This window comes from Triticum dicoccoides, chromosome 1B, assembly GCF_002162155.2.
Source record: "Triticum dicoccoides isolate Atlit2015 ecotype Zavitan chromosome 1B, WEW_v2.0, whole genome shotgun sequence".
In the NCBI taxonomy this organism is placed as follows: Eukaryota; Viridiplantae; Streptophyta; class Magnoliopsida; order Poales; family Poaceae; genus Triticum; species Triticum dicoccoides.
In genome coordinates, this window is record NC_041381.1 from 513,134,519 (window position 1) to 513,146,797 (window position 12,279).

The 12,279-nt window shown below is 45.2% G+C and overlaps 1 protein-coding gene across 1 annotated transcript; it reads left to right on the top strand.

Moving 5' to 3' along the window:
• Positions 1–10,121: 10,121 nt before the first annotated feature.
• On the top strand, positions 10,122–11,983 carry LOC119345678 (U-box domain-containing protein 29-like). Its single transcript, XM_037615641.1, has one exon. The coding sequence runs from the start codon at positions 10,329–10,331 to the stop codon at positions 11,688–11,690; it is 1,362 nt and encodes a 453-aa protein (XP_037471538.1). The 5' UTR covers positions 10,122–10,328; the 3' UTR covers positions 11,691–11,983.
• The last annotated feature ends 296 nt before the right edge of the window (positions 11,984–12,279 follow it).

Consider the following 12,279-nt stretch of genomic DNA (forward strand, 5'->3'; position numbering starts at 1 on the left):
CGGACCGACCTGTGAATTCAGCTTTGCCACGCCTTTACCCCATCACGCTGATGCCTTGCATCGACTTTGACTTCGGCGCCAGGCCACATATTTTGAAATAAATTATCTCACGTAAATTAATTACGCGAGGATTTTTATATATTTTATTGTCGGCCTGCACTATTTTACATGTACAGGTAATCGACTTCGACTGCGTCACGTGGTCACTTAGGCAAGCCGACGTCGTCGTTCCAATCGGCATAAATCAGCTCGAGTGATCACCTTGTTGGTCGAATTGCCATACCGACATACTCGGTTGCCTTGGGGACTTCGGCATCGCTGAGAGAGCTCTACCTCATCGAGTGTCCCGCACAAGAGCCATATTTCTTTTATTACTCACCTTGCACAAACTATTAATTATGCAATGATTTTTATTTATTTATTATTATTACTATTATCTCCGGTTTGCACTATTTTCTGTGCACAGGTAAATGATCTGGGTCGGGCAGTGTTGTCTCCTCGGTGTACTGACATACCACGTCACCTCGGCTGGACTGGGGGCTTCATCATCACTTCATTAACCCACGCCGGGGACTTCAGCATCACTCTGCCGGCCTGCATTGTCCGAGCTGTGTCACTACCTCGGAGTGCCGAACTCCTTGCCCGGACACCTCGGGCTTGGAGGCTGGGACCTCGGCCATGCCGAGGACTGCGAACCTTGTTGGACCTGTCACATATCAATGGGCGTCTTCGTCACGCCACAAGCCCGAATCGTGTCATCAACACCGAGCACATTAACCGGCTAAGTTGCTTTCATGTTCAAAGACTTCTAGTTTTAAATTTTGTTCGGTTCGACCAAGCATTATACTTTTTGGCAAAAAGTTGTTTGTGAAAAAATTCCTTGTCAAAACTTTGTTTGTGACACACAAATTCAAATACCCCATTTATTTGGGGCATCCTTTATGTAGCCTTTCCTCTTGCATATGATTATACTTGTATGGTTTCGTTCCTTGTTCGTGTATTACGCCACAATATGCACCATGTTGACTTAAGTGTTCTGCAAGGTGGGTTGCCTTGCTCCTGTGTTTACCCTACGTTCCCGATTGTTCGGCTAGGGAGTAAAGGGAGCACCTCTGCGATTGTCACGATCGGGTCATTCGAGCTCGGACCTCAGACTGGGTGAAGCCGAAATCTAGCGCTCTTATTGTTTTCAATCATGGTTGGCACATAACGGAACTCATGAGTACACAAAATCCATTGCACATGTCTCATAGTAACAATGAGCAACATACAAGGAGTATTCCAAGGAGTATTCCACAGGACTTGGTGATCAAGACAATGACTCCTCTCCACCAACATATTCGGCTAGGAATCTTGTTATCCTAGGCCTCTGGTGCATTATATAAGCCAAGGACGGGCTAGTCGATAGATCATTATGACAATCATACAAGCTAGACTTCTAGGGTTTAGCCATTATGATCTCGTGGTAGATCAACTCTTGTAATACTCATATTCATCAAGATCAATCAAGCAGGAAGTAGGGTATTGAGAGGGCCCGAACCTGGGTAAAACTCGTGTCCCTTGTCTCCTGTTACCATCGACCTTAGACACACAGTTCAGGACCCCCTACCCATGATCCGCCAGTTTTGACACCGACACCGCACACGGCTAGGAACAATTGATGTGTGTTCTAGGCGCCCCCTCCCCACGTATATAAAGGTGGGAGGGGGAGGGAGCCATCCCTAGGCATGCCCAAGTAGGAGGAATCCTACTTGGGCTCCTAGTTGGATTCGCCCCCCTTTCCTTTTACCGGAGAGGGAAAGAGGGGAGGAGAGGGGGGAAGGAAAGAGGGGGGCGCCGCCCCCTCCTCCTAGTCCTATTCGGTCTCCTTCCCTGGGGGGGCACCCCTTGTGGGCTGGTGTGCCTCCCTCCTTGGCCCATATGGCCCATATCTTCCCCCGGGGGGTTCTGGTAACCCCCTCGGTACTCCGATATGTACCTAATACATTCCGGAACACTTCCGGTGTCCGAATACTATCATCCAATATATCAATCTTTACCTCTCGACCATTTTGTGACTCCCCTTCATGTCCGTGATTTCATCCGGGACTTCGAACAACATTCGGTCACCAAATCACATAACTCATATAATACAAATCGTCATCGAACGTTAAGCGTGCGGACCCTACGGGTTTGAGAACTATGTAGACATGACTGAGACACCTCTCCGGTCAATAAGCAATTGCGGAACCAGGATGCTCATATTGGCTCCTACATATTATACGAAGATCTTTATCGGTCGAACCGGTATGACAACATATGTTATTCCCTTTGTCATCGGTATGTTACTTTCCCGAGATTCGATCGTTGGTATCTTCATACCTAGTTCCATCTTGTTACCGGTAAGTCTCTTTACTCATTCGGTAATGCATCATCCTGCAACTAACTCATTAGTCACATTGCCTGCAAGGCTTCTTATGATGTGCATTACCGAGAGGGCCCAGAGATACCTCTCTGATACTCAGAGTGACAAATCCTAATCTTGATGAATGCCAACCCAACAAACACCTTCAGGTATACCTATAGAGCATCTTTATAATCACCCAGTTATGTTGTGACGTTTGATAGCACAAAAGGCATTCCCCCGGTATCGGGGAATTGCATAATCTCACAGTCGGAGGAATATGTATTTGACATGAAGAAAGCAGTAGCAATAAAATTGAATGACCATTATGCTAAGCTAATGGATGGGTCTTGTCCATAACATCATTCTCCTAATGATGTGATCCCGTTCATCAAATGACAACACATGTCTATGGTTAGGAAACTTAACCATCTTTGATTAACGAGCTAGTCTAGTAGAGGCTTACATGTCTATGGTTAGGGACACAGTATTTTGTCTATGTATTCACACATGTATCAAGTTTCCGCTTAATACAATTCTAGCATTAATAATAAACATTTATCATGAAATAAGGAAATATAAAATAACAACTTTATTATTGCCTCTAGGGCATATTTCCTTCAGTTAAATGGCCATTATTGCATCAATGTATGTGCATGAAAGGATTCTCGACAAAATTGTGTCAATGGTTTGACTCATTTTTCACGGGGGCAACATGGGTAACAAGGTAAACAATGACAGTGGTCACTACTTCCAAGCACGAAAGTGATTGAGACAGGGAGATCCTCTGTCGCCTATTCCTTGCAACATTGTTATAGACCTTCTAGCAGTTCTCATTAGTCGAACCAAGGAAGCGGGTCATGTTATGGGCTTAATTTCTCGCCTAGTCGATGATGCCGTTTCGATACTTCAGTATGTCAATGAGACCATTATCTCCATGGAACATGAAACTGGAAAGGAAAAAATGAAACTTATTCTTTGTTTACTTGAGCAGCTATCTGGTCTCACGATTAATCTGCTTTGGACAAGACAAAGAAGAAGGGTTCTTTTCACAACAGGCAACATGTAAATCTGGTTTACAACACTAATATCTAGTCTAACTTTCTTTTAGAAATTTAGCCACTTGATGCTTGGCCTTTCCCTTTAAGATACCTTTAAGATACCTTGGTAGTTTAGTTTTGAGTCTAGCCCTTTCCCTTTAAGATACCTTGGCAGCCCAATGCATTTTCTATAAACTTCTTAATAAGGAATGAAAAGGTATTGAGGTCTGCTATGAGAAAAAGTTGGGTTGTTGGATTGGTAAGCTTATGTCTTATGGGGAAAGGTACACCCTAATCAATGTTGTTCTCACAACTTAACTATGTTCATGTCATCTTTCTTCTAAATACATAAGGTGGCAGGGAAAACATTGCATTACTACACATTCATGTTTTTCTGCTAGTTTAATGAACATAAGCATAGATATCATCTGACGAGGTGGGATGCAATTTGTATTTCTAAAGATCAAAGAGATCTAGGGGTGAAAGACCTTGAGATTAAAAATAAGTATATGTGGAGCACATGGCTATACAAGATACTTACTGACGGCGTGGTTTGAGTAAAATTACTTATGAATAAGTACCTTCATTCTAGAAGCCCTAGATCAAAGAGATCTAGGGGGTGAAAGACCTTGAGATTAAAAATAAGTATATGTGGAACACATGGCTATACAAGATACTTACTGACGACGTGGTTTGAGTAAAATTACTTAGGAATAGGTACCTTCATTCTAGAACCCTCTCTGAGGTTCAGACAGAACCAACGAACTCGCCTTTTTGGACAGGCCTCATGGGTCAAAAATTACCTTTTCCACAAAGGGACATGTGTGGTAGTTAATGACCTAACTATTAGTCCCCCCTAAGATAAATGGCTAGGGATGCAATACCCGCACCTCTATCATACTATATAACGAAAAATGTCTATGTTACCTCAGTTATGGTCGAGATAACTTTTAATGTTGCCTTCAAACTGGCTAAATGAACAAATTGACTAAATCTTTTTGAAAGGTTGACGTCAACCTTTTACGTGAATCAATTACATTTCATTGGGAGTTGACCAATTTTGGTGTCTTCATAGTCAAATTCATGTATTTGTACCTCATCAATGATGGGTAACCTTTCGACCACCAATATATTTGGAAAATGACAAAAGTCTCATTGAAAATAAAAATATGCATGTTTATTAAAATTGCAAGGTCATAGTAACAAATGATAATCCGAAGAAAAAAAGAATTGGCAAGGATGCACTAAGTGTTGCTTTTTGTGGCAATGAGGAGTCGATTTGGTATTTATTCCTTCATTGTCCACTTGTTAAGTTGTTGTGTTGATCTATCCAGTAATTGTTAATCTATCTCCACCTATGAGTAGTACAAATATGTTCGTAAACTGGTTAGTTGGGGTGCATCCTAAGTTGAAGTCTCAAATCCGTGTGGGAATTTGCGCTTTACTTTGGGAGTCTCATATTTGTGTGGGAATTTGTGCTTTACTTTAGACCATTTGAAACACTTGTAATCATTGTATTTTAACAGAATAAAATTTCTAATTTTTTCAGGTCATCTTCAAAGCTATCAGCTTGATCCATATGTGGTCATCACTTTGCAAGGAGGAGGAGCGAGTGCCCACGGTCTTTGAGTGCAGGCCGGTGGGAGATGGTCTCTCGACATTTGTTCAGTCGATAGGTTGGTGGCCTACTAGTAGGATTTATGATGCATCGGACTTATTTCTTTCTTTTTTGTTTTAATTTGCCCTTGGAGCATCCATGTGTGGCAGTATATTTTTTGAAATTTATTGTACTCTCACGACAAGCTTTGAAATAGTCAATAAAATGATGTGATGCATCAACGCAGATGCTGGTAGCATTTAGTTTTCTAGTTAGAGAGCAACATTTGGAGCTAATGTGGGATCCGCTTAAGGATCCACAAGTTTAGCTTAAATATCTAATGTGGTAAAGTTTTTTGAACTCTTTGCACAGTTTCATAATGTTCGTTGCTAACAATCTGAGGCTGTAACATAGTTGAGGTTGAATCTAAAGAATCTACTGATGGATAAATACTTTTGAAAGGGAGAATGGACTCGGAGCGGGAGCGGGAATTTGGGACTTGCACCCTTCCTCGACAGCGACTATGGTGAATGGACCGCGTAGGATGAGGCCGCTTAGATCCATTTCCGCGCCATCGCGGCAGGCAATGTCACCACCACGCATGGCCGGCGTGGGCAGAGGCCCATTTCCACCGGATTGCGGCGTCGAATGCCGCATTCCAAGCCTCCAATGCCGGAAGTCCCGCCGCCGCCCTCGTATCCGCAAGTAGGCTAGTTAGTAGCCCATGTAGCCACAAGTACTATTGTTTATTAGTTCTAATGAGTAGCCACAAGTAGTTTGCTTGTTATATGAATGTAAATTTACAATGCGACTAATTTTTTGCCGCTATTCTCTATTTCTATAAAAGACTCAGTTGATGATGATGTTGTATCTGTCATCCGTCATTTCTAACCATTAGATCTGCATCTAACCACTGTGAGGTAAGTGTGGTCTTTTTGCAACAATAGCCTACTTCTCTGCTCCAATTTGCGGAAATACTCTTAGTATCTTGAAACCAACCACATCCCTCCCTCGCCTCGTCAAAACAACCCGAAGAATATATTTTAAGTGAAACATAATATATTTTTAGTGATATATGTATGCCAAAACTAGAGTATTTTCTTTCAAATTTACGAACGAGTATTATTCTACTTAGGATCCGTTGCAATGCAAGGGCACACTGCTAATTTTGAATAAAATGTGTGCTTGTATGAAAGAATGAGTTGCTCTGAATCAGGGGTTATTGGGGAAGAAGCTATGACCAAATGACAAATGGATCTTACTTGGAGGGGATTTTATGCAGGTTGTTTTCGCCGACTACCGTGCTTATTTCAGCCTCCATATTTTCTTTGCGGTCCAAATTTTGACTACTCTATTAGAGTTGCTCTTAGCAGCGGGTATTGGGAAGTCAGCTCCAGACCTTCAACTTTACTCCGAAGCAGACCTATATTGTTTCTCACTAAGCAAGCACTTATGCACGATTTTCCTTTTCTTGATGTCGCATCTCGCAGTGCCCAGCGTCAACGTCGAAACTTGCCTCCGAGTCTGCAAATCACAACATGATCTGAAGGCAGAAAGGGGCACCTAAAATTAGGACGTGCAAATAGCGTACCTAACGAACAAAGCCGGCGATTAGCCGGTCCGAAAGGGAGATCACATCTCTCATCTCGGTTCTTCGGGGACAAAGAAAAGGGGCGTCAGCGATGTCGGGCACATCATCCAAAGCATATTTCGTTTTCCTCCCTATATTCTCCATGACTCCACCTTTCCCATCCGGACGCGAAGTTTCGTCAAAAGGGCCAAGGATTATTCCGTCCCCCTTCATCCAGTTTTGCCTCCTAAACAAGGTATCCCGAGCCATTACGTCGCCGGGATGCCACTTACCCCGTGACAGATCTGCATGCTGTCGACGCAAAACGGGGGAAGGGAAGTATCTCCCGCCGGTCAGCGGCGAGACGATATGGCGCTCAGCTCGCCGCCTTTCGTCTAGCTTTCATGTCGTGCCTTGTGTCGTCGTCTTCCTCGCCAATCATGCCGGCTTTGTGCGATTCCACTCTCATCCTGCACGGCGTGTCGCGCTTTCGGGAAAAGAAGTGGCCGCGTTTGATGTGGCCAGCGGCAAAGCGCCCCGACTGAATCCCCCTCCCGGATTCTGCGACCAATGTGCGCTGCGTTCGGTCCGGATGGAACTCGGTTGAAAACTCAGTTCGGGCTGGAGATTTGACGGCGCAAAGCATGCTTACCTATGATCCATAATAGCTTTTGCATGCATGCATCCTTTGGAGCTTCGACGGCTAAGTGTGCATTAGAGGAAAAATGTTTAGATGTTATATCGAGTTTCCTCTGGGCATTTGGTCAGTAGTTCCAAGACCCGATATCTCTCTGTCGGCCTTTCCGGAAAGAAAAAAATTAGGTAAAGTTGATTCCCATCTTTCTAAAAGCTTGACCAACCTTTTATTTGCTGGTTCGAAAGATTTTGAGGGTCACTACATGTACGGGGCAGGTCTTTTATAATTTTTGTGGAATTAATTGGTTGATTAAGGCCTAAACGTTGTGCTATGCACCGAATCCACTTGTTAACCTGCTTTTCATTTAAATTTAGCTCAGGGTACGTTGCAAAGCATAACTTTTAGCAATAATGATGAAGCAAAATAAAAATACAAATTTGCCACACGACAGGTATGGTAAAGTATGTCGATTTAAATTTGTTAAGCATGCATGAACAAGAATGACGTCTACTAGCCGAGACATTTTTAGTTAAGGTGACGTCTTAGGGCATGTACAATGCATAGCCTCAAGGTGATACCTCGCATGCCATGTAGGATCGGATATGACGTAAAATAGGTTCGGATAGGAAAGCGGGATTCTCTCCAGGAGGCGGGTGCTTGAAGAGAAAAAGTGTAGTCCAATGACAAAAGCTGAAAAGGTTGGAGTGAAAAGTAGAGATGCATGTGTACTAGACTCTTTATTTTTTTTCTTAATGAGACCCACTAGTGATAGCTTGCATTGAAGAGAAAAATTAATGTAGATGCTTCAAATTACTTTTTGTCATGGGACATATGTATCCATATGCCACCATTGAACATGCCCTTATATCTCTTTAGGCATAATAATTTTAATATGTAGTAGTTCATATATTAATTTTTTGTAAGTCAAGTTTTTGCAACTTTGACTATATTTATAGAGATAATTATCTACAATTACGCTATCAAACATATTAAATATGAAAAAAAAAATCCCGTGAGTATGTAATGACATTTATTTGACATTGTAACCGCTATCTCTTTAGGCATAATGACAACCATATACAGTATGAAAATATGTCTTGTGAGTCTCTACTGATATGTATTTGATATTATGAAATAGATATTTTTCTCATTACGGAATTGAAGAAATATAGTCATCTTTGGTTGTTAAAAACCAGAGTGTGGACTTTAGCATACCGTTTGCCACGATACATGTGACAGAAAGAAAACAACTGCTAACACGTGGTAGTTCTTTTTGAATTTCAAACTCTACCGAGCTCTTTATTTCATTTCATTTTATTATAAATATATTTACATGCTTTACAAATTTACAAAGACACGCATGTATATGTGAAGATATAATATGATTGTGCAGAAACAAAATAGAAAAATGGATAGCCAGTGGCATGGGAAAACAAAAGGAGATGAGATATGCCCTAGACAGCCCCATGTAAATTTTTTAACCATGAAACCTAGTACATTTGTCAAGCATTCTGTTTTTTTACTTATATGTATACACTTTTTTGCCGACAAAGATTTATTTGGGAGGTAAAATTCTTTAGCCACCAAAACATGCTATGCCCTGTTATGGCGAGTCTGTTTAGGGCACATCTAGATGTGCCCCAGTTATTGCAAATCTAAGTGACTCTTTGTGACCTAGTTATTGCACATCTAAGTGACTCTATCAACATAAAAGAAAAGAAAAAAATACCTACATGAATCTTTGTGTAAAATCAATAACATAGAACTTAAATATTCAATACTTATGGCACATCTAGACGTGCTTTAGCAAACCCGATAATTATTAGGGGATGGAATGGTAGCCCATCCCCGTTTCCTGCTATGCCCCGTTATATTTATTACATTAATTAAGAGACTATTATAAGGTATTGTAATATTGTCTTTCTCGCGTCATGTTTTAGTAATATTTTGCGTATGAAAGTTACGTATTATCATTATAGTATGTATATGTTACAAAACTAAGTTTTTTTTTACAATGACCAAAAGACAATGCTACTAGAAAATCATAATATTACTTGAATTTGGTGTTTAAAATGGGAATCGATGCACGCCCCAAATCTAATGGGATGGGGACCGGAAGAAAAATGTCATGACTGCTAAATAGGGGATAAGGATGAGAAGGCACTCCTAGGTGGGGATCAACTCCGTTGCCATCCATAGCAATTAACTTTTATGATAAATTTGTTGAATTACAGTATGATTTATATTATAGTGACAAATATATTGCAATAGCAATTTTTTCACAGCAACTTGGGGCATGAATGCACAAGTTAAGATACAATTTGCTATTCAGCTCTCATCAATGCTACGATGGGAAATTTTGTTGTAGATTTTTAGAGTATTTCTTGCGAAAGTTCTCTATTTTGTTGAAATCATAATATTTGACTGTCATGTGTTTACTGTAGCTGGTGGAAAAAATGCAAAAAATTCTGTTGAGTTCTACCGAAAAAAAATGGATGAAGGAGCATGGCTCTCATTCAAAGTTTTCTGATTAGGCCGGTCACAGTGGGGAGGAACTTAGGAGTAACATCACACACTCCAATACAACTTTGCTTATGTGGCACGTATTTAGTGAAGAAAGAGGAGCTTGTGGTAACTAGCTAAGTTACCGGAACATCACACACTCCAAAAAACAATGAGTCTATAACCTAATAAATACATCATTGCATGACACTACGTACTAAATGTTCCTACCCACTACTATGATGGTAGTACCATAGTATAGGGAAGTGTGAAGTTACTAGCCATGTCTCACAGTCTCCACGTTTTAAACGAACAAAACCCGAAGCAGGTCCCGCAAAAAAGTCTGAACTATATTGGCATCTTCGTCCCCATCCTCCACGCTCCGCTTGTTCCATTGGCGATGGCACGAGGCTGCTCTACCAATGGGCAATGGCCGTCCTTATCGAGAGCGAAAACGTCAACACCACCATCCCCACCCACTTGACTTTGACCGTTGACCCGCTGACATCACCCCCACTCGTTCTTAAGGCCTCGGCCGCCCGCACTTCGTCCCCCCACTGTCCCCAGCAGCTCAGGCTCAGCAATCCCCGCCAATCGCCATGGACGCGCTCGTCGCCGGACAGCAGGCCAGGCGGCGGATCCGGCCGCCGGAGCCTCTCGTGATGGCCGCCTCCCCGACGACGCCGGCCGCGTTCAAGTGCCCGATCTCGCTCGAGGTGATGCGCTCGCCGGTGAGCCTCCCCACCGGCGCCACCTACGACCGGGCGTCCATACAGCGCTGGCTCGACTCCGGCCACCGCACCTGCCCGGCCACGCGGCTGCCGCTGGCGTCCACGGACCTGGTGCCCAACCTGCTCCTGCGCCGCCTCATCCATCTGCACGCCGCCACGCTGCCGCCCTCGCCCTCGCCCGAGGAGGCGCTCTCGCAGCTCGCCGCCTCGCACGGTGAGCCCGCCGCGGCGGAGAAGGCCGTGCGCTCGCTGGCCGCCAAGATCGCGCCGGAGAAAGGGAAGCAGGCCTCCGTCGCGTCCGCCGTCGCCGCTGATCTCGATTCTACCGTGCCGGCGCTCCTCTCCTTCGCCAAGGGGGGCGCCGGCACCGACGCGCGCGTCGACGCGGTGAGGATCCTGGCCACTGTGGCGCCGGAGATGGTGCCCTACCTGACCCGGGACGGCACGGAGAAGCGTGGACGGGTCAAGATGGCCGTGGAGGCCATGGCTGCCGTCTTGTCCGCGGGCGGAGTCAGCGAAGATGCCAGGAAAGCCCTCATCACCGCGCTCGTGGCCGCCGATCTGGGACGCGTCGTGGCAACGCTGCTCTCCGCAGGTCCCACCGGCGTCGTGGTTCTCGAGGCGATCCTGACGTCGCCCGTGCCGGACGCCGACGTGAAGACCGCAATCGCCGACAGGTCGGAGCTGTTCCCCGATCTGGTGAGGATCCTCAAGGAGGCCGCGTCACCGGCAGCCATCCTGTGCATGGCCGCGGCCGTGCAGGTACGCGGGCGGCCCGCCCGAGCGTCGATGGTCCGAGCCGGCGCAGTCCCCGCGCTCGCGCTCGCCGTGGCGGCCGCGCCCACGGCCGCGGCGGAGTCCGCGCTGATGCTATTAGTAGAGGCGGCCCGTTGCAGCGACGGTAAAGCAGCTATCGCCGACGACGCGGCGGAGGTGGCGGCAGCCGTGATGGGCAGGATGATACGGGTCGGGCAAATGGGGCGCGAGGCCGCGGTGGCGCTGCTGTGGCTGTCCTGCTGCGCGAGGGGCGGGGACCGGAAGATGAGGGAGGCGCTGGCAGCAGCGCCGGAAGCGGTGGGGAAGCTGCTGGTGGTGATGCAAGGGGACTGCTCGCCGGCGACGTCGAGGATGGCCGGAGAGCTGCTGAGAGCCGTGAGGATGGAGCAGGAGAGGAAGGGCATGGTCTCCTCCTCCTACGACAGCCGCACCATCCATGTCATGCCTTACTAGCAAGTAAATTTGTCGAGCTAACCCGCTGTGCAAATTGTGTTTGCTTCCATTGGTGAAATCGCTGTGCAAATTGAAATAACAAGGAGAAATTCAGAGTGGAGACGCAAGAAACCAAGTCAAAGTGGGCAAGATAGCATCTTTGTTTGAAAAAATGTCAAGATACTCGCAGTATTACCTGTACATGCGACCGTAATTTGGACGCGTAGTGGAGTGGATGGCTACCTCTTGTTCTCTTCTGAATTGGTGGTGTGCTACTGTGCTTATTTTAGATGCCTTTCGCAGTTGTTTTGTTAGTTTCAGTCAATGGACTGATCAACACACTCGCGGTCGACATGCATCGGGATCGGCCTGCAAATGTGTTGCTTCCACTGGTGAAAATCGCTCTGCAAATTGATTTTTTTTAGAAAAGGCTCTGCAAATTGAATTAAAAATGAGAAATTTGATCGCAAAAACGAAGAGTGTGTGCTGTTGAAATCCTCTCGTAACTCCCCCCGACCCCACGATGGTTTCCATAAGGGTACCGATAGGCAGTAGGCACTGGCGTCGGCCGAACGTTTCGGCCGGACGCATGCTAGCTGCCCGATCGGCC

Bases quoted from the DNA above. Each gene is read 5' to 3' on its own strand.
- LOC119345678 (XM_037615641.1), top strand. From the start codon at position 10,329: ATGGACGCGCTCGTCGCCGGACAGCAGGCCAGGCGGCGGATCCGGCCG.